The 22,010-nt window shown below is 41.7% G+C and overlaps 1 protein-coding gene across 7 annotated transcripts; it reads right to left on the bottom strand.

Annotated features, from left to right (window-relative positions):
- Positions 1-963: 963 nt before the first annotated feature.
- On the bottom strand, positions 964-20,683 carry LOC118389157 (myocyte-specific enhancer factor 2B-like). 7 transcript variants are annotated; one of them, XR_008146952.1, is made up of 10 exons: positions 20,423-20,683; positions 7,763-7,854; positions 7,448-7,651; positions 6,971-7,135; positions 6,569-6,758; positions 5,718-5,863; positions 4,260-4,374; positions 4,068-4,176; positions 1,552-3,572; positions 964-1,076 (listed from the first exon to the last, which is right to left on the bottom strand). XR_008146952.1 is itself a non-coding variant. In XM_052529317.1 (9 exons), exons 2-9 carry the CDS (start codon positions 7,814-7,816, stop codon positions 3,245-3,247), a joined length of 1,311 nt encoding a protein of 436 aa, XP_052385277.1. In that variant the 5' UTR covers positions 7,817-7,854; positions 20,423-20,683; the 3' UTR covers positions 964-3,244. The 7 variants fall into 7 exon arrangements, 2 of the variants coding, with proteins under 2 accessions (XP_052385277.1, XP_035634858.1); XR_008146960.1 differs by having other exon boundaries at positions 964-1,251; positions 1,577-3,572; XR_008146953.1 differs by having other exon boundaries at positions 964-1,551; positions 1,702-3,572.
- Positions 20,684-22,010: the final 1,327 nt, after the last annotated feature.

Raw genomic sequence — 22,010 nt, 5'->3', positions numbered from 1 at the left:
TCAGTTCACGAAACATGGGACCAACACTTTACATGTTGTGTTTATATTTTTGTTCAGTGTAATTTGTGTCAATATGGACACATATATACAAATTAATTTCATGTTGTCAACCATAACTTGAAGTGCTCTATGTGTATGTTTTCAATACACTAATGATGCAGTTTTATCTTAATACCATCACAGTCCACTGCTTGAACCTGTCATTTTTGTCAGATGAATTAACAACCACTAGTAATGGCTGATTCTGTCCTGCATTCTGTCTTGCCTCCAGATTGATAGTGTGAAATATGTTGCCCTCTTGTGGACAAAATAGTTAACTTCAATGTACACACAAACCCACAATGAGAAACAAAATGGATACAAGGTCATTTTACATTATACATTTTTGCAGACTTTTTAAACACAAAATGGATAAATGAAACAATAACACACCAAAAATCCAGTGCATACTACACAAACATCATTAAAAAAAGAATAATCAAAAACACAAACTCACACGAGCAACAAAAAGTGTTTTTTCATAGACAAAAGTTAACTTACTTTCTTTGATAGGTGTCTGATTCTCAACATACCTTATTCCCATTGCCCCACTGACAATTGCTTCCCTTTCCACACATGAATAAATTGCTTTTGCAGGGCTGGATTACCAAATGGGCACACAGGGGTTGGGGGCCACCTGGAGGTCGGGTTCCCCCCAGATATCATATGATACCAAAATGTGTCGAATTGCAGGAAATTTGCTTTACAACTGCAAAAATTTCTCTCAACCTCTTGGCAAAATGTGAACAATAGCATGAGATGAGCTACAAAACGGTACATTTTTCTCTATGACCCATACCAAAAAGTGTAGAATTGCAGAAAATGTGCTTTAAAAATGTAACATTTTCTCTTAACCTCATGACAAAATGTAGAATTGTAATATAAGATTTGGTATGGGTCCTCATATCCTCAAAAGGACCCCCCGCCCCAGAACGCTGCTACTACTCTCTGTTATTATCTATGCATGGTCACTTTAATAACTCTACCTACATGTACATATTACCTCTATTACCTCGACACCGGGGTAACTATATTACCTCGACACCGGGGTAACTATATTACCTCGACACCGGGGTAACTATATTACCTCGACACCGGGGTAACTATATTACCTCGACACCGGGGTAACTATATTACCTCGACACCGGGGTAACTATATTACCTCGACACCGGGGTAACTATATTACCTCGACACCGGGGTAACTATATTACCTCGACACCGGGGAAACTATATTACCTCGACACCGGGGTAACTATATTACCTCGACACCGGGGTAACTATATTACCTCGACACCGGGGTAACTATATTACCTCGACACCGGGGTAACTATATTACCTCGACACCGGGGTAACTATATTACCTCGACACCGGGGTAACTATATTACCTCGACACCGGGGTAACTATATTACCTCGACACCGGGGTAACTATATTACCTCGACACCGGGGTAACTATATTACCTCGACACCGGGGTAACTATATTACCTCGACACCGGGGTAACTATATTACCTCGAGACCGGGGTAACTATATTACCTCGACACCGGGGTAACTATATTACCTCGACACCGGGGTAACTATATTACCTCGACACCGGGGTAACTATATTACCTCGACACCGGGGTAACTATATTACCTCGACACCGGGGTTACTATATTACCTCGACACCGGGGTAACTATATTACCTCGACACCGGGGTAACTATATTACCTCGACACCGGGGTAACTATATTACCTCGACACCGGGGTAACTATATTACCTCGACACCGGGGTAACTATATTACCTCGACACCGGGGTAACTATATTACCTCGACACCGGGGTAACTATATTACCTCGACACCGGGGTAACTATATTACCTCGACACCGGGGTAACTATATTACCTCGACACCGGGGTAACCGGTACCCCCTGTATGTAGCTCCACTATTGTTATTTACTGCTGCTCTTTAATCATTTGTTATTCTTGTCTCTTACTTAAAAAAAGAAATCTCTTACTTAAAACTGCATTGTTGGTTAAGGGCTTGTAAAGTAAGCATTTCACTGTAAGGTCTACTACACCATTTGATTTGATATAAAACTGCACATTTTTCCAATACAAAATATGTTGAAAAGCAGGGGACCTGGAGGTCGGTTCCCCAGTGACCCCAAATGCGGTAGTCCAGCCCTGAGCATTTTAATTTATTTAAACAAAAAAAAGCTCAACTTTATAAAATGGTTACACTGAATATGGACCTTAATTGTTCACAAGGGGGAATAGATTGAAGATGCATAATGACATACTACTGATGGATAATTCTTACATGCCTTTAGATATTTTTAGAAATACATTAGATGCTAAACTTTGGTTTATATTGAATATTCATATTTAAGAAAATAAACACATTACATATCCTTTGGTCTTAAATTGATGTCATCATTTTTCATGATTAAGGCCAGTGTCCAAAAAGAAATAATTAAACTATGCAGGATATAGTGTAAAAACAAACAGCTTTGCTCAGTATTATTAAAAGCAACACTAAACCTTTGTAATGGAACCAATGATCTAAATCCCTGAGAGACTTAAAAATGCACAGATTTTCAATACAAAAATCCATAAATGCAGATTACATTTTTGTTTTTCTGTGATCAATTCCTATCCAGGCCAACTTCCCACTCACTATCACGAGGCCATGCCCATTGAGACCACGACAGATGAATGGAACCTTGCTGCTCCCTAATTGGTCTCCTGTGAGCTGACCACTTCATTGATTTTGGGCTGAAGGATAAACTAAGCATTAAAGTTATATATATATATATGTACATTAAATGGGGACCTGAATGTGAAGCATTAATCTGAAACACTGTGCTCTAAGCTACGTGGCTAAATGACTGATGCTCTCACCCCTGCCCTGCTCTGTGCTGTAGCCCAAGCAGGAGGAGAGAACCACATAGATGTGTGGTTTGACACCCCTTTGAACCAACATGCAGACAAACCAACCAAACCCAACAACAACACACCCACGGTATCTCCTCACTGTATCAAAATCAGAGAGGCAGTGCCACATGTTCATTGCCTACAATGGAGAGTCCAGCCCAGTTCTAAGGGGGGTCTTTCTTTCCTCTGGGATGATGTGAACGAGTGAACCCCATCTCCCCATTCACCTCTCTCTGTGTATTGGAAACCATGTGGCAGGATTTTTGTGTGTGGTAGTCGCTGCCAGCTATCTTTGCCACCCGTCGCTGATTTCTAATTGCCTCAGGGGCAGCCCTCCTTTCTCCTCTGCCCCGTGCTGAGCCGGGTAGGGAACACCTCCTTTGGGGAAATCCTCTCTCTCATTGGCTGGGTAGGGCTCCTGGGGGGTGTGGTGAGCGGAATTGGAGGTGCTCATTGGAGAGTGCTGCCTCAAGTGGCACACGGGCGGAGAGGTCGGGGAGCAGATGTGCTCCGGGGAGCAGCGCTCCGATTTGATGCTGAGGTTGAGGGAGGGGTGAGGAGGAGGGGTGGGGGTTGAGGACTGAGAAGGAAAAGAGCACCCTCCACTGGACATCCTGGTACACAGCAAGCGGACAGAGAAAAGAGAATAGTATATGCATGCATGATATAGTGTGAAATTAATCCTCACTTGCTATTTTTCCTATAGAGGCCACTAGAGGACACACAACACTATCAGGTCCATCACTGTGCGAACACTGAGTAATTGAGTAAGGTGTATATGGGGCGGCAGGTAGCCTAGAGGTTAGAGTGTAGAGGTGGCAGGTAGCCTAGTGGTTAGAGTGTAGAGGTGGCAGGTAGCCTAGTGGTTAGAGTGTAGAGGTGGCAGGTAGCCTAGTGGTTAGAGTGTAGAGGTGGCAGGTAGCCTAGTGGTTAGAGCTTTGGGCCAGTAACTGAAAGGTTGCTAGATTGAACCCCCGAGCTGACAAGGTAAAAATCTGTCGTTCTGCCCCTGAACAAGGCAGTTAACCCACTGTTCCTAGGCCATCATTAAAAATAAGAATTTGTTCTTAACTGACTTGCCTCGTTAAATAAAATATCAGTGGTCTTACGCTGGGCTGAGGTGAGGTACATGCTGCTCCTGTGGTTGTGCTGTCTGCCATGGGTTCACAGTCCCACGATGTAGACTCACAGCATGGGAGAAACCTGGGTGACTGTAGTCTGGGAGGGAAGAGGAGAATTATTGTAAATCACTAACTAAGAAGCAGGTGAAGATTTAAGAGGAGCAGAGCTGCAGCCTTTACCAGATGGTCCAGCAGAGGAGAGGCTGTAGGCCCCCAGACCATGAGTCAGCAGACCTGTCTTCCCCATTGCCAGCATGTGGTTCCCTGGGTGCATGCCCGGGTACAGTAGGCCTCTCTGAACATCACATGGAGAGAGATATTTTTTCTTTGTCTTAGCAGGGAGTCCCATTAAGACTAAGGTCTCTTTTACAAGGGAGCCCTGCAAATACACACTTTACAAATACCACATGATACAAATATACAAGATTACCACAAAAAAAACACACTCAAGAAAAAACAATCACATTCCTCAGCAAAGAGGTCCCCAATTAACAATTTGAACTGCCAAAGAGACTGAAGGGATCTTCAGAGTTAGCCCTCCCTGAGACCGGGTCTGGTAACTCATACGTCTTAAAGTTAGTAATGATGTTAGGTACGGGGGATGTTTTTGCAAGAGAGCTTTATAAATAAAAAGAGAGCAATAAATCGACCTCCACAACTTCAAAGACGGCCGGCCTACTTTTTGTTAAAGAATGCGTTGATGTGTAGTGAACCTGTCGCTCATAATAAAGCACAATGTGCAATGAAAAACTGCATCTAATGGCTTTAATGTAGTGGCAGCTGCATTCATATAGATGATGTCGCCATAGTCTAAAACCGGTGGGAATGTTGACTGAATAATCTGCTTTCTGCTATTTAACGAGATGCATGACCTATATCTATAGAAGAAGCCCATTTTCATTCTCAACTTCTTAACTAACTAACTCCTCAATATGCTTTTTAAAAGATAGCCTTTCATCAATCCAATTTCCCAGAAATGTATAAGCGTGGACATGGTCAATGTGCGCACCATCCAAAGTAAATATGCCTAATATATTCATTAATTACTTTTAAAAAGCTATCTACAAAACAATACAGGCCATGTGAGTGTGGTTGGTACTCTGATTGTCCTTTCTTAATGGCATCGTCATAACCCTGCTCTCCGATTAGTCCTTCATAAGGATATCGTCATAACCCTGCTCTCTGATTGATCCCTTCATAATGAGATCATCATAACCCTGTCCTCTGATTCATAATTACATCATCATAATGCCATTTTTATGACCCTGCTCTCTGATTGACACATCATAATGACATCGTCATAGCCCTGCTCTCTAATTGGGCACTTCATAATAACATTGTCCTAACCCTAATCTCTGATTGGTCCCTTTGTAATATCATCGTCATAACCATGCTCTCTGATCGGTCGATTCCTAATTACATAAAATTAAACCTGCTCTCTGATTGGTCTCATTGTAATAACATCCTCATAACTGCTCTCTGATTGGTCCCTTCATAATGATATTGTCATAACCCTGCTCTCTGATTGCTCCTTCATAATCACCATGAGTGGTAGTGGAACTATGTAGCCTGCAGTACTGCAGTACCTCATGCTAACCTCGCGTTATGACTGACAAGTAGGATTGAAGAGATCCTTACAGAACTGCTAAAGTTGGCGCGTGTGCCACCCATGCCTGGGTGGCTCTCTGTCCGCCGGTTCTCACTGCCCAGATTCAAAGGGGGAGGAGTCTTCATCTCCAAGGCCCGGCTCAGGTTGCCATGGGAGAACATAGAGTTGCCAATACCTGAACAGAGAGAACACAAATAGGAAGTGAGAACAAGATGTTTCACTCACTGACAGAACACTCAATCACTCTCTCTCTCAATCTCTCTCACTCGCTCTGCCTGTAAAAGTTCATTTTGGATCTCTAATAGACGTCTGCCACTTCAGATTACTTCAGATTACCAAAACGTACATTATTAATGTCAACCTGATAACAAAAAAATGTATTCACACATGAACTTACCGGTAGTAAGCATAATACGTATTTTTACCATACATTTAGCTCTGACCTGTATTGATAAAAAGGGCATATTACAAGCATCGTACAGTAGTGTATAGTCTTTCAAAATGCTGATTTAATTGACTACAAAGCTTGGTTGCGATCACACACCACTGAGTGGCATCTCTACACATGTCTACTAATAACTATATGGTGTGAAGAGTGAGGGGTTGAGCTGATCTGAGATGACCAGCAGGTGCAACACACTCACTGCTCAGAAACCACAGATCAGCCTCCAGACGCTGTTTCACTTGTGGGGACTGTTTCAGACAGCACACACACACACACACTCACTTCCTGTGTGCACAGCTGGCTGCACAGAACTGAGATGGACTTACACTCATGGACACTCATTCACGCCAGCCATTCTGTAGACAAATCACGTCAAGAATGGTACCTCTAACACTCTAGGAATGTTTGCAAAGAGGAACTAGGGGGCCAGGTCACCTGAGTGTGGGGACATGAAGGCAGCATGGCAGTGGGGCCCTGCAGGGCTGGCTGAGCCTGGTCTGGGGCCCAGGGGCTTGAAGGCCGGGGGTCTGTGGGAGCTCGGGCTGGGGTTGGAGGAGTTGGGGTATCCATTCTCACAGCCAGTAGACACCAGGAACTGGGCCTCTGGTGAGTGCAAGGAGGGGGCCTGAGGAGAAATATGAGAGAGTGTCTGTTTGAGTTAAGATTTGAAAGTTAGGTTTATTGCAGCTGCATTGCAGAGCTAAAGTCCTCACTGAGTCACATGAATGGTTTGACTGTTCAATGGAATAATTTCCTCAAATGTAGCCATTATTCACAGAATAAAAGATAGCAATGAAACAACTTTAGTTAATGTACAGCCTTTGGCTCAGACAGCACCTGTCTGATAAGACCCGTGTGAGTACTAACGTAGTAGCGCTGGCGGGCCAGGGAGAGGTCCATGCCCTCGCTGTGTGGGCCATACTTCTCTGCTGCCACCTGCATGGGTTCCTCCGTGTCCAGCAGCTCTGTCCCGTCCAGGCCCAGGCCCTTCCTCCGCAGAGTCTACAGTAGCAGGACAGAGGAAAGAGCAGCACACAGACATTACCTCAAGGATACGACAGCACTATTTATACTATTGATTCTTGGGGATGTCCTAACAATACCGAAGTGGACTGTACCAACATTGTTATTTCAATGCTTTGTGGGGGAGCCCAAGTAAGCATTTCATAAACGTATGCATTCCAACGTCAAAGCACTCTCAACAGTGTGTCTTTATTGGGAATGAATGTAATTGTAACCTTGCATATAGTTATGCAACAGATTACTACACGTACAGGAGAACATGTTGAGTAATGTGTGGAGCTGTATTTATACCTCCAGTATGTCTGTGTTGGTCCTGCTCTCGTGAGGCTCGCTGTACTCTGTGTACTTGAGCAGGACCTTGTCCATGTCAGTGCTGGCGTACTGGAACAGACGGTTGGTGCTGTTGAAGATGATGAGGGCGATCTCACAGTCACACAGTACACTCAGCTCATACGCTTTCTTCATCAGGCCAAACTTACGCTTGGTGAATGTCACCTGGGAACAGAAATATATTGGTACATGTATTATTTGGTCTGTGACTGTTTAACTATACCATGTCAAATGTAGTAATCAATCAAAAGTGATAGAATAATTAAGGAGTTGTACCTGTCGATTCCGCTGGTCTAGGATACGAGAGATTTGTATTTTTTTCCTTCCCATTGTGTTTACGGTCTGCGTGTCTGACAGATGGCTTAACACTGTGAAAATAGATATAAATATATATATATAAAAAAATCTAAACTCAGTCATTTGAACTCATCCCCTTTTCAGCACAGCATGTAAATGTCATCCTAGTAATGAAAACGTTTAATTACGTTAACTTTATTTCATCAGGATAGCCCATTGAGATATATAGTATTTTGTAGATCTCAAGGCAACATCAACAGCCCATTACACAATCAAACCTAGCTAACTTTCAAAAACTAAACCATATGGTTGAGACCTCTGGCCACTTCATAAAGGGTTACGGGTAGGCCCATACACAGTGGTGCCACTCAACCTTAACAAAATAAGAGCACCAACCACCGTACAGTATGGGTCTTAACCTTCAGACAATTCTGATGGGAAAATGTCATGTGTTTTGTTTAAGCGACCTAAGTCCCACCCTTCCCCCTTGTCATGGCAGCCTGTTTATTTATACTCTGATGAGGCGATGGGGGATGAGGTTAGAGCAGTCTGACACCCCTCAGTCTGGGTTAACCTGGGACCAGAGCGAGCAGGGTTACAAATATAAACCAGTCAGCCTGTAAGGTACAACAGGCCCTGGTGAAACCAGCGGAAGTTAAACAGTGTGTTTTCCAGAAGGGAAAGTTCTACACCACCCCCTCTTCTCCCATGTTCAGGTTCAGAAAAAAAGATGGTAGCGACATATGGGCCTGGTCATGTGGATGTAATAACTAAGAGCAGCCCCACTGAGTGGTAGGGCTGAAAATGACAGTTGGGATTGAGAAGATTATAGTGAAAATAAATGAATGTTTGTACATGTCACGATCGTCGTAAGAAGCGGACCAAAATGCAGCGTGGTATGTGTTCATGATGATGTTTTAATTAAAGAAAGCACTGAATACAAAACAATAAACGAATGTGAAGCTATAATAAGAACTGTGCTGACACAAGCAACTGACATAGACATAGACAATCACCCACAGAATATGGCTGCCTAAATATGGTTCCCAATTAGAGACAACGATAGACAGCTGCCTCTAATTGAGAACCAATCTAGGCAACCATAGACATAAAATTTACCTAGAAAGTGTACAGCCCCATAAATATACAAAACCCCTAGTCAAGCCCAAAACACATACATCACCCATGTCACACCCTGACCTAACCAAAATAACAAGGAAAACAAAGAATAATAAGGTCAGGGTGTGACAGTACAGGGCATTCAGAAAGTATTCACACCCCTTGACTTTTTCCACATTTTGTTGTGTTACAAATGTATTTAATTGTAATTTTTGTCAACGATCTACACAAAATACATTACAAAACGTAATGTCGAACTGTAAGCTAAATTCTAGCATTTGTAAAAAAATATATATATACATACGGTTGAAGTCGGAAGTTTACATACACTCAATTTGTATTTGGTAGCATTGCCTTTAAATTGTTTAACTTGGGTCAAACGTTTTGGGAAGCCTTCCACAAGCTTCCCACAATAAGTTGGGTGAATTATGGTCCATTCCTCCTGACTGAGCTGGTGTAACTGAGTCAGGTTTGTAGGCCTCCTTGCTCGCACACGTTTTTTCAGTTCTGCCCACAAATTTTCTATGGGGTTGAGGTCAGAGCTTTGTGATGGCCACTCCAATACCTTGACTTCGTTGTTCTTAAGCCCCTTTACCACAACTTTGGAAGTATGCTTGGGGTCATTGTCCATTTGGAAGACCCATTTGCAACCAAGCTTTAACTTCCTGACTGATGTCTTGAGATGTTGCTTCAATATATCCACATCATTTTCCATCCTCATGATGCCATCTATTTTGTGAAGTGCACCAGTCCCTCCTGCAGCAAAGCACCCCCGTGCTTCACGGTTGGGATGGTGTTCTTCGGCTTGCCAGCATCCCCCTTTTTCCTCCAAACATAACGATGGTCATTATGGCCAAACAGTTCTATTTTTGTTTCATCAGACCAGAGGACATTTCTCCAAAATGTACAATCTTTGTCCCCATGTGCAGTTGCAAACCATAGTCTGACTTTTTTATACGGTTTTGGAGCAGTGACTTCTTCCTTGCTTAGCGGCCTTTCAGGTTATGTCGATATAGGACTTGTTTTATTGTGGATATAAATACTTTTGTACCTGTTTCCTCCAGCATCTTCACAAGGTCCTTTGGTATTGTTCTGGGATTGATTTGCACTTTTTGCACCAAAGTACGTTCATCTCTAGGAGACAGAACACTTCTCCTTCCTGAGCGGTATCACGGCTGCATGGTCCCATGGTGTTTATACTTGCGTACTATTGTTTGTACAGATGATTGTGGTACCTTTTCTGGAATATTCCAAGCTGTTTAAAGGCACAATCAACTTAGTGTATGTAAACTTCTGATCCACTGAAATTGTGATACAGTGAATTATAAGTGAAATAATCTGTCTGTAAACAATTGTTGGAAAAATGACTTAGTCGATGTCCTAACCAACTTGACAAAACTATAGTTTGTTGACAAGAAATTTGTGTAGTGGTTGAAAAACGAATTTTAATGACTCCAACCTAAGTGTTTGTAAACCTCCGACTTCAACTGTATATATATATATATCTTAGAATCACATTTGGCAGCGATTACAGCTTTGAATCTTTCTGGGTAAGTCTCTAAGACCATTACACACCTGGATTGCACAATATCTGCTATTAGTTTTTGTAATTCTTCAAGCTATGTCAAGTTGGTTGTTGATCATTGCTAGACAGACATTTTCAAGTCTTGACATAGATTTTTAAAACAGATTTAAGTCAAAACTCTAACTAGGCCACTCAGGAACATTCAGTGTTGTCTTGGTGAGCAACTCCAGTGTTAATTTGACATTTTGTTTTCGGTTATTGTTCTGCTGAAAGGGGAATTTGTCTCCCAGTGTCTGTTTGAAAGCAGACTGAATCAGGTTTTCCTATTGGATTTTGCCTGTGCTGAGCTCTATTCTGTTTCTATTTATCCTGAAAAACTCCCTAGTCCTTGCCCGATAACAAGCACCCATAGCATGATGCAGCCGCCATCATGCTTGAAAATGTGAAGAGTGGTACTCAAAGATGTGTTTTGTTGGATTTGCCCCAAACATAATGCTTTGTATTCAGGACATAAAGTTATTTTCTTTGCCACATGTTTTGTAGTTTTACTTTAATGCCTTATTGCAAACAGGATGCATGTTTTGGAATATTTTGTATTCTGTACAAGCTTCCTTCTTTTCATTTAGGTTAAATCAAATTGTATTAGTCACATGCGCAGAATACAACAGGTGTAGTAGACCTTACAGTGAAATAGTAACTTACCGACAGTGCAGTTCCAAAACACATCGATAAGAAAAAGAGATAAAAGTAACAAGAAATTAAAGAGGAGCAGTAAAAAATAACAATATATACAGGGGGGTGCCGGTACAGACTCAATGTGTGGGGCCACCGGTTAGTTGAGGTAGTATGTACATGTAGGTAGAGTTAATTAAAGTGACAATTCATAGATGACAAGAGAGTGGCAGTGGTGTGGAGAGGGGAGGTCGGGGGCAATGTGAATAGTCTGGGTAGCCATTTGACTAGATATTCAGGAGACTTATGGCTTGGGGGTAGAAGCTGTTTAGAAGCCTGTTGGACCTAGACTTGGCACTCCGGTACAACTTGCCGTGTGGTAGTAGAGAGAACAGTCTATGACTAGGTGGCTGGAGTCCTTGACAATTTTCAGGGCCTTCCTCTGACACCGCCTGGTATAGAGGTCCTGGATGGCAGGAAGCTTGGCCCCCAGTGATGTACTAGGCCATACGCACTACCCTCTGTAGTGCCTTGCTGTCGGAGGCCGAGCAGTTGCCATATCAGGCAGTGATGCAACCAGTCAGGATGCTCTTGATAGTGCAGCTGTAGAACCTTTTGAGGATCTGAGGACCCATGCCAAATCTTTTCAGTCTCCTGAGGGGGAATAGGTTTGTTGTGCCTGCTTCACGACTGTCATGGTGTGCTTGGACCATGTTAGTTTGTTGGTGATGTGAACACCAAGGAACTTAAAGCTCTCAACCTGCTCCACTGCAGCCCCGTCGATGAGAATGGGGGCGTGCTTGGTCCTCTATTTCCTGTAGTCCACAATCATCTCCTTTGTCTTGATCACGTTGAGGGAGAGGTTGTTGTCCTGGCACCACACGGCCAGGTCTCTGACCTCCTCCCTATAGGCTGCCTCATTGTTGTCGGTGATCAGGCCTACCTACCACTGTTGTATCATCGGCAAATTTGTATCATCGGCAAATTTAATGATGGCGTTGTAGTCGTGCCTGGCCATGCAGTCATGAGTGAACAGGGAGAACAGGAGGGGGCTGAGCACACACCCTTGAGGTGCCCCTGTGTTGAGGATCAGCGTGGCGGATGTGTTTTTACCTACCCTGACCAACTGGGGGCGGCCCGCCAGGAAGTCCAGGATCCAGTTGCAGAGGGAGGTGTTTAGTCCCAGGGTCCTTAGCTTTATGATGGGCACTATGGTGTTGTAACTACAATTGTGAAGTAACTACAATGTTATTGATCCATCCTCAGTTTTCTCCTATCACAGCCATTAAACTCTGTAACTATTACAAAATCACCATTGGCCTGTATATAATTGCGTTGTAAACACAGCAGTATACAAGATCAGGAACGTCACATTTATAAATTACAATGAGCATAACAATGGTATCCACAATATATCATAAAAAAACTTTGAACATCAGATAAGTACACTGTTGAGATTAGAAAGTTAGGTCTAGTACAACTCTCTGCGTCCCTGTCCTCAGCTGGCAGTAACTGACTGTACTGTACTGTCTCTATGGATGCAAAGCCCAGAGGAGTTTCCCTTCTCATGTTGGACACGTATGGCATCTATATTTAGAAGCCACATCCAAATGGTGAGTGAGCGGATATGGTGCCGGTGTTCCCACGACCCCCAGAGTGCCCGCTGCCCCCTTGCCCACGCTTGGCACACAGGCATTCAGGGCATTTCTGAGGAATCCACCTCTGTGCCCCCCGTCATTACCTTATAAAGTATCCACTGGAGTCAGCCTCTAAGACAAGACACTTACACCTCAAACTGTAAAATAGAACAGAATCAATCAATGTGTGGAAAAATATCCATCGTTGGTACTCCATTTTCGATTACTGAAACTTCTCTGAATAATACCACTTTATTAAGACTGACAGAATTAGAAAGTAGACAAGTCTCCTAAATCTTTAGTACAGCAAACTAGTAACAGATACTGGGGCAAAATAGTTGTAACTGGTCAGCTATTGGATTGCACAAACAAGAGGTCCACCAAGAACACACCAAATGACTGCACCAATTAGGATTGCACCATCTTGCATTGTACTGAATAAAAAAAGACAATCGTTTTCTGCAACTGAGAGGAGAACTCTACATGACTAGCATGTACAGTTCTGCAGAAGAGAGCATTTCGCCTCTGATGTAAATGAAGACAGTAGAGGGAAGTGGAAGATCTGAGCTACAGAGAGGCCAGAGAGATCTTTATCACATTGGGGTTTACAGAAAGTTCCTTTCTCTCAGAATTACACACCACACATCCGGGCAAATATAGCATTTACCTCCCCTCTAAACAGTGAGGACTTGGCCCTCACCGTTGTTTTGAGGGTTTCTCAAACCCCCAGCGACGAAGCCAGTAAACCTGTACACGCATCATGTCAGCTAATTCTGGATAACGTAGTCCACATGACAACCGCCACTTGAGGTCTCAAATAGGCTCATAAAAGTCAAGTTAGAGAGAAATGTACCTGAGTTTCACTCCCTTTAAAAACCATTGGAGTGTTGTTGAGAATGTACATTTGTCTGCCTTGGGGGGTAGAGCAAATGTTACGGTTTTAATTTCCAATGATCTTGTTCACACACTATAGGATGGAATCCAATTACTTTTTGCCACTCAAGAGACCATGGTATTCAAGACCAGGAAAATGCCTGTGGTAAACTATAGATGATATACTGTATACAGTAAGTGGAGTAGAAAATAACATTTTGTGTCCTGTAATACTGCAATAATTGCACTCACACACAGTTGCCCCAGGGTCTCGAGTTCCTAGGGACAGAGTGCAGCTTCCTCTGACACCTTCCCAGAGGCCAGACAGTGGAAACGAGACCATACACACTAACAGAGCAGGCCTCTAGCACAGTCAGGCCCTCTCTCCCGAAGACACCCTGGCTGTCCCCAGAGAAATTGCTGTGTGTATCACTGGGACACCACAGGGTGAAGAACGCCGACAACAAACAGTTTTGTCATTACCAGTCAACACTGTAGCACTACTTCAATATGAGTGAGTGGAGGACTTGATACAGGGGTGTGGTACTTCTCACTAACACACTGGCTTTAATTATAGCAATACTGGTGAACGTTAAATGGGAACTTACTCATGAACACGGATCATTGCTGTATATGTACATGACAATAACAACTGTGTCATTCCACATTCCATTAAATACATGAAATGGAAACTTGCTAATGTTCACCCCTTGCAGAAGGAGAAAGCATACATTTCCCCTTTAAGGCCAATAACAGTGAACAGAGAACCATACTCTTAGATGAACGCTACCATACAATATTAGCTGGGAAAATGCATAAAAGCAGAGTGTTTTCAGTATTAGTTGCTGATGCTCCAGTCATTTCAGTTCAATGGCAAGATGAGAAACCAGGCCCAAAATAGAAAGCAGGAATCATATTTGCATAACCCAATACATAAAGCCCCCGCAAACCTTGACATAAAATGCAAATGATTATAAAAAAGTTAACACTTCATTCATCGCTGAATTTATCACAGATTAAGGTTTGTGTGAAATCTTCTAAAAGCAATGCAGTGGGCCAATGCAGTATCAATTTGCAAGACTAATTTATGGTTAAGAAATCTATATTTCACCCCATGTTTATTTAAAACTCGAATGTGACACAGCATGGTCAGACAGTTTATGCGCTTTGTTATTTGCAATGACTCCCTGGCTGGACATTTGCAAAGCAGAGGTGAGGAAATATCTGGCTAATTTTAACAGGAGATAATTAAATTGCCTGTATATTTTGGATTGAGTCAGAATAGACACACACTATGGACAGGACACCTGATCTTTCTGGAAGAGCTTGGGGATTTTTGTGAACCACAGAGACATGTCAAGACCATAGTGTCGTGTCTCAGCTTAGAGACAGAGACAGAGAGAGACAGAGACAGAGAGAGACAGAGAGAGACAGAGAGAGAGACACAGAGAGAGAGAGAGACCGAGACAGAGAGAGACAGAGAGAGACAGAGACAGAGACAGAGAGAGAGAGAGAGAGACAGAGAGACAGAGAGCGACAGAGACAGAGACAGAGAGAGACAGAGAGAGACAGAGAGACAGAGAGAGAGAGAGACAGAGAGAGACAGAGAGAGACAGAGACAGAGAGAGACAGAGACAGAGAGAGACAGAGAGCGACAGAGACAGAGACAGAGAGAGACAGAGAGAGACAGAGAGAGACAGAGAGAGAGACAGAGAGACAGAGAGAGACAGACAGAGAGAGACAGAGCGAGACAGAGAGAGACGGAGACAGAGAGAGACAGAGAGAGACGGAGACAGAGAGAGACAGAGATGTAGTCATGACTGCACCAGGGGCAATAGGTTCAATACTGAGTGCCCAAGTTTAGTGGTTTTATTAAAAAACCAAAAGGTCAAAGATGCTCTCTTTCAGAAACAAACATATTGCTGTCCATGGAAAAGCAACTAGAGAACAAGAATAACAAACACAGATGTTGTCAAGTCATGCAAAGAATTCAACCTTTCAGTTCACGATTAACAAATATTTGTTGTAAGCATTGGAAATACTGTATTTCAGTGTTTTACTGGAAACTGTGGTAAATATACTACTTTGAAAATATATTTTTTTATGTATCCTAACCATATAATTTGTGCCTTTCTGTTGATGCTTGCACATTTTCTGGTGGCTATGCCTTGCTCCAAGTTAAGATTTTTGCAGAGCTGAATGAAAGGATAATAATGTAAGCAAGAAATAAAATCCATTTAAAACGGCCGCTGGACCAGATTCCACTTTACATATTTGCTCCACGGCAAATCTTTCCTTCATGATAGAAAATCCTGCGTCCCTATTGTGACAGTATAATGTACACCCTCTAAGCCACTGGCATCATCTAAAATGAATTTAATCCATACAAATAGTGTTTCAATGTTCTCTAGCGTTTACAAAATTCTCCATAAAAATATGTATCATTTAAAAAGGAATTGTACATGCAATGGGAATGAACTACTGTACCTGTATATAGGCCTGAAGGACACACACAATACACCCCCCAAATGTACATTATTTATGCACCGTATAAAGGCTATACAGTGCCTATCATAAGTATTCACCCCCTTGGATTTCTTCAAATGTTGGTGCGTGAGAAATTGGGTTTTAAATTCATTTCATTGTGATTTTTACTTGTCATAAAAAAAAACTAGAATCTCTTGGTTATATAACTATTCACCCTCTTTGTTATGGCAAGCCTAAATGAGTTCCTGGGTAAAGATTTGCTAAACAAATCACATAATAAGTTGCATGGACTCAATAATAGAGATGAACAAGATTGTTTTATGACTACCCTATCTCTGAACCCCACACACACAATTATATGTAAGGTCCCTCAGTCCAGTAGTACATTTCTAGCACTATTCGATCACAAAACCAGGGAGCTTTTCAATGTCTTGAAAAGAAGGGCACCAATTGGTAGACACAACACATTTGTAAAGTATTCAGACCCCTTCCTTTTTTCCACATTTTGTTACGTTACAGCCTTATTCTAAAAATGATTAATTTAATATTTTTTCAATCTACACAATACCTCATAATGACAAATCAAAATCTGTTAAAAAAAAATCTGTTAATTTTTTATTGCTAATATTTTATTTTTATTTTTACGATTTACATAAGTATTCAGAGTCTTTGAGTCTATGAGACTCAAAGGCTCAGGTGCATCCTGTTTCCATTGATCATCCTTGGGATGTTTCGACAACTTGATTGAAGTCCACTGTGGTAAATCAAATGATTGGACATGATTTGGAAAGGCACACACTTGTCTATATAAGGTCCCACAGTTGACAGTACATGTCAGAGCAAAAACCAAGCCAGGAGGTTGAAGGAATTGTCAGTGGTGCTCTGCAACAGAATTGTGTCGATGCACAGATCTGGGGAAGGGTACCAAAAAATGTCTGCAGCATTGAAGGTCCCAAGTTGAGAAATTGGGGGAGAAGGGCCTTGGTCAGGGAGGTGACCAAGAACCTGATTGTCATTCTGAGAGAGCTCCAGAGCTCCAGAGATCCTCTGTGGAGATGGGAGAAACTTCCAGAAGGACATCCATTTCTGCAGCACTCCACCAATCAGGTCTTTGTGATAGAGTGGCCAGACAGAAGCAACTCCTCAGTAAAAGGCACATGACAGCCCGCTTGGAGTTTGCCCAAAGCACCTAGAGAACTCTCAGACAATGAGAAACAAGATTCTCTGGTCTGACGAAACCAAGATTGAACTATTTGGCCTGAATGCCAAGTGGATGAAACCTGGCACCATCCTTAAGGTGAAGCACGGTGGTGGCAGAATCATGCTGTGGGGATGTTTTTCAGTGGCAGGGACTGGGAGACTAGTCAGAATTGAGGGAAAGATGAACTGAGCAAAGTACAGAGAGATCCTTGATGAAAACCTGCTCCAGAGTACTCAGGACCTCAGACTGGGGCGAAGGTTCACCTTCCAACAGGACAACGACCCTAAGCACACAGCCAAGATGTCACGACTTCCGCCGAGGTTGGCTCCCCTGCCTGTTCGGGCGGTGCTCGGCGGTCGTCGTCGTCACCGGCCTACTAGCCACCACCGGCCTACTAGCTGCCACCGATCCCTTTTCCGTTTTCTGTTTGTTTTGCCTTATTAGTTGCATCTGTGTCTAATTGGGTTTGCCTGATGGGCTTCCTTATTTAAGGCTAGTAAACCCGCCCTTGTTTTGTGCGGGATTGTTCTTGTGTTACGTGTTGTGTTCTTGGGTGTGTTCGTGCTCCGGACCTGGTACCCTGTGTTTTGGGTTGGTCCATATTTTTCACGCCCTGTGTTTTGGGCATTGCTTTTGGTGCCATATTAAAGTGCACTTCTCCCTTTGGAACTCTCTGCTCTCTGCGCCTGATTCTTACCTCACACACCTAGTCCCGTGTGACACAAGACAATGCAGGAGTGGCTTCGGGACAAGTCTCTGAATGTCCTTGAGTGGCCCAGCCAGAATCTGGACTTGAACCCGATCGAACATCTCTGGAGAGACCTGAAAATAGCTGTGCAGCAATGCTTCTTATCCAACCTGACAAAGTTTGAGAGGATCTGCAGAGTAGATGGGAGAAACTTCCCAAATACAGGTGTCCCAAGCTTGTAGCGTCATACCCAAGAAGACTCAAGGCTATAATCGCTGCCAAAGGTGCTTTAACAAAGTACTGAGTAAAAGGTCTGAATACTTATGTAAATATTATATTTCAGTTTTTAATTTGTAATATATTTGCAAAAATGTCAAAACCTGCTTTTTGCTTTGTCATTATGGAGTATTGTGTGTAGATTGACCAGGATTTTTTAATTTTTAATTTTAAAACAAGGCTGTAACTTAATAAAATGTGGAAAAAGTCAAGAGGTCTGAATACTATCAGAATGCACTGTAGGTCTTTACATTTTATTTTTTTAAAGCAGACACTGAATATCCCTTTGAGCATGGTGAAGTAATTAACTAGGCTTTGGATGGTGAATCAATAGACCCAGTCACCACAAATATATAAATGTCCTTCCTAACTGAGTTGCCAGAGAAGAAGGAAACCACTCAGGGATTTCAGCATAAGGCCAATGGTGATTTTAAAACAGTTATGAGGTTTTATTGCTGTGATAGGAGAGAACTGAGGATGCTTCTACAATACTAACATAAATGACCGAGTGAAAAGAAGGGAGCCTGTACAGAATAAAAAATATTCCATAACATGCATCCTGTTTGCAACAAGGCAGTAAAGTGTAATGTAAATGTAAAATAATACTCCAAAAAGGTGGCAAATAAATATACTTTTTGTCCTGAATAAAAATTGTTATGTTTGGGGCAAATCCAACACAACACAACACTGAGTACCACTCTTCATATTTGTCAGCATGGTGGTGGCTGCATCAATATGGGTTTGCTTGTCATCGGCAAGGAACGGTGAGCTTTTCAAGATAAAAACAAACGTAATGGAGCTAAGCACAGGCAAAATCCTAGAGGAAAATCTGATTCAGTCTGTTTTCCACCAGACTCCGGGAGGGAGACCAATCTTTCAACAAGACAATAACCTAAAACACAAGGCCAAAGGAACACTGGAGTTGCTTACCAAGAAGGCAGTGAATGTTCCTGAGTGGCCTACTTACAGTCTGCTTGGAAATATATGGCAAGACTTGAAAATGTCTGTCTAGCAATGATCAACAACCAACTTGACAGAGCTTGAAGAATTTTGAAAATAATAATGGGCAAATATTGCACAGTCTAGATGTGCAAACTCTTAGAGACTTGCTCAAAAAGACTCACAGTTGTAATCACTGCCAAATGGTGATTCTAACATGACTCCGGGGGGTGAATATTTGTCTAATCAAGATATATTAGTGTTTTCATTTTGATAACATTTACATGTTTTATTTTATTTCATTAATTCCACGTTGGCATTACAGAATAGTATGTGTACACTGTTGACAGGAATGACAATGAATCACATTTTAATCCCACATTGTAACACAATGAACTGTGAAGAACTCCAAGGGGGGTGAATACTTATGATAGGCACAGTATTTGTCAGTCATTACTATGATGTGTAGATGCAAAAATGACTTGAAAGTGTTGTGTCTTGATAGGTACACTTGTGGCATTATTGTTCCACTACTGTAAATGTGTAAGAATCTCACCATCCATTTCCTTTCATCTTCAATTGTGACACAAATATGATCTGACTTAGGGATGACTCATAGTGGGATAGAGCCAAAGAATGCAAATGTATTATTTGTCATGCAAGGGTTAGGCTTACTTTCCCCACTACTTTCTCTATTGGATGAAATCTCACGTTTCATCTGCCTGAACAATACAACTAACTTCTTGCTAACGTTAGAAACATCTTTGATTGATCCTATCTCTTTTGACCAAGAGGAACCCATCAATAAAAACAGGCCTCCCGATGATTGGCCCTTTGAATGTAGCCTATCAAGTGGAATACTGTGTCAAATATAGCATAACCAGGCACATGGCAGTCTTTAGTAAATTATACAACTGGGCAACAGCACTATAAATACAGCTGTGAGGCCTGCATGTGTCGTTGTTAATAATACACAAGACTCCCAAATAATTACTGCATTTCTGATGCAAAAATACTCGGTTAATAATCGTATTTATGGCCCAGAGTTACGCATTCCTAAGTATCTACTATAAATGAGTTATAGCAGTAATAGCATGTTACTAACCTATGCCATCATTTACCGTTTTCTCAGAGTAGCACAGATCATTTTAAGGAAACTCTGAGTGGAGGCTAAATGTATATTGTTTTGATAAGAAGAAAACAATGACCGCTCCCAGCTCACCTGTTCTTTGATATCTCTCCGGTGTCACGTTCTGCCCTGTTCTTAACTGTAGGTTACTCTGTGTTTGAGCCGGTATTGACGGATAAATATGACAGCAGTGTCTATTTTATAATTTTTTGGAATGTCTTAAAAAAATTCAAGAACTATTCGTTGTCGTTGAAGTGAATACGCGGTGCCGTGGCTACAAATGTCCACCTGATTCTAGATGATAATGATTCAGGAGCGCTCCTTTCAACCGCGCGTACATTTCCAGCAGCAACAGCTGGCTGCAGCCCATTTGTAAATGACCATATACCGCCCTTTCGGCTGTGCCCGTTGGCTCCGCCTCCCTGATGGCAATCATTTCAGTTGACGAGAGACAAGAAGGACCGTTCAATGAAGGCTGTCATAATTGACTACCCAAATACCAGTGGTGGGAAAAGTACCCAAATGTCATACTTGAGTAAAAGATACCTTCGTAGAAAATGACTCAAGTAAGTTACCCAGTAAAATACTACTTGAGTATAAGTCTAAAAGTATTTGGTTTTACATATATTTGAATATCAAAAGTAAATCTAATTGCTAAAATATACTTAAGTATCAAAGTAAAACTAAAAGTATAAGTAATTTCAAATTCCTTATATTAAGCAAACCAGATGGCACAATGTTCTTGTTTTTTTAATTTACGGATAGCTAGGGGCAAAATTCCGACATAATTTACAAATTTAGCGAGTCTGCCAGATCAGAGGCAGTAGGGATGACCTGGGATGTTCTCTTGATAAATTGCAAGAAATTTGGACAATTTTCCTGTCCTGCTAAGCATTCAAAATGTAACGAGTATTTTTGGATGTCAGGGAAAATGTATGGAGGAAAAAGTACATTATTTTTTTTAGGAATGTAAGTGAAGTAAAAGTAAACATAGTCAAAAATATAAATAGTACAAGATACCCCCAAAAACGACTTAAGTAATCCTTTAAAGTATTTTTTACTTAAGTACTTTACACCACTGCCATTGCATTTCAATGTGCTTCTTAGTTTTTATGTTTTGTTAAATGTGATAGTTTCATTATACACATTACTGTACATGACATGACATTATTAATACATTATTATTATTATTAATAATAATACATTATGACAAAGTATTAGCAGATTAAAATAGTCAATTATGAAATAATATTTCTATAACCTTATTTTAGGATTTCACTCACGTGTAAAAAGGCTTAATTCCGTTTTTCACTGGCTATTGAAGGACATACCAAATGATGCCATGACCTGAAGCCATATCTCTGCCAAAAGTTTGGTGATGGAAGGGTGAGCTGCAGTTAGTTTCAGAGTGGGTGGCAAGGAATAAGTTAAACCTAAATATTTCTGAAACTTAAAGCATTGTATTTGGGACAAATCATTCACTAAACCCTAAACCTCAACTAAATATTGTAATACATAATGTGAAAATTGAGCAAGTGGAGGTGACTAAACTGCTTGGAGTAACCCTGGATTGTAAACTGCCATGGTCAAAACATATTGATACAACAGTAGCTATGATGGGGAGAAGTCTGTCCATAATAAAGCACTGCTCTACCTTCTTAACAGTCGCACCTGGACTACT

This window comes from Oncorhynchus keta, chromosome 1 (genome assembly GCF_023373465.1).
Source record: "Oncorhynchus keta strain PuntledgeMale-10-30-2019 chromosome 1, Oket_V2, whole genome shotgun sequence".
Taxonomy (NCBI): Eukaryota; Metazoa; Chordata; class Actinopteri; order Salmoniformes; family Salmonidae; genus Oncorhynchus; species Oncorhynchus keta.
Note: the sequence above shows the minus strand (reverse complement) of the source record. Positions and strands in the feature narration are given on the sequence as shown.

What these genes read in the sequence shown, in the direction of transcription:
- LOC118389157 (XM_052529317.1), bottom strand. Translation starts at nt 7,816, where the DNA reads ATGGGAAGGAAAAAAATACAAATCTCTCGTATCCTAGACCAGCGGAAT. An exon ending in ACACGGGTCTTATCAGACAG is followed by an intron (nt 6,759 to 6,970) that starts GTGCTGTCTGAG and finishes ATTTCTCCTCAG; the next exon opens with GCCCCCTCCTTGCACTCACC. An exon ending in CTCCTCTGCTGGACCATCTG is followed by an intron (nt 4,177 to 4,259) that starts GTAAAGGCTGCA and finishes CTTCCCTCCCAG; the next exon opens with ACTACAGTCACCCAGGTTTC.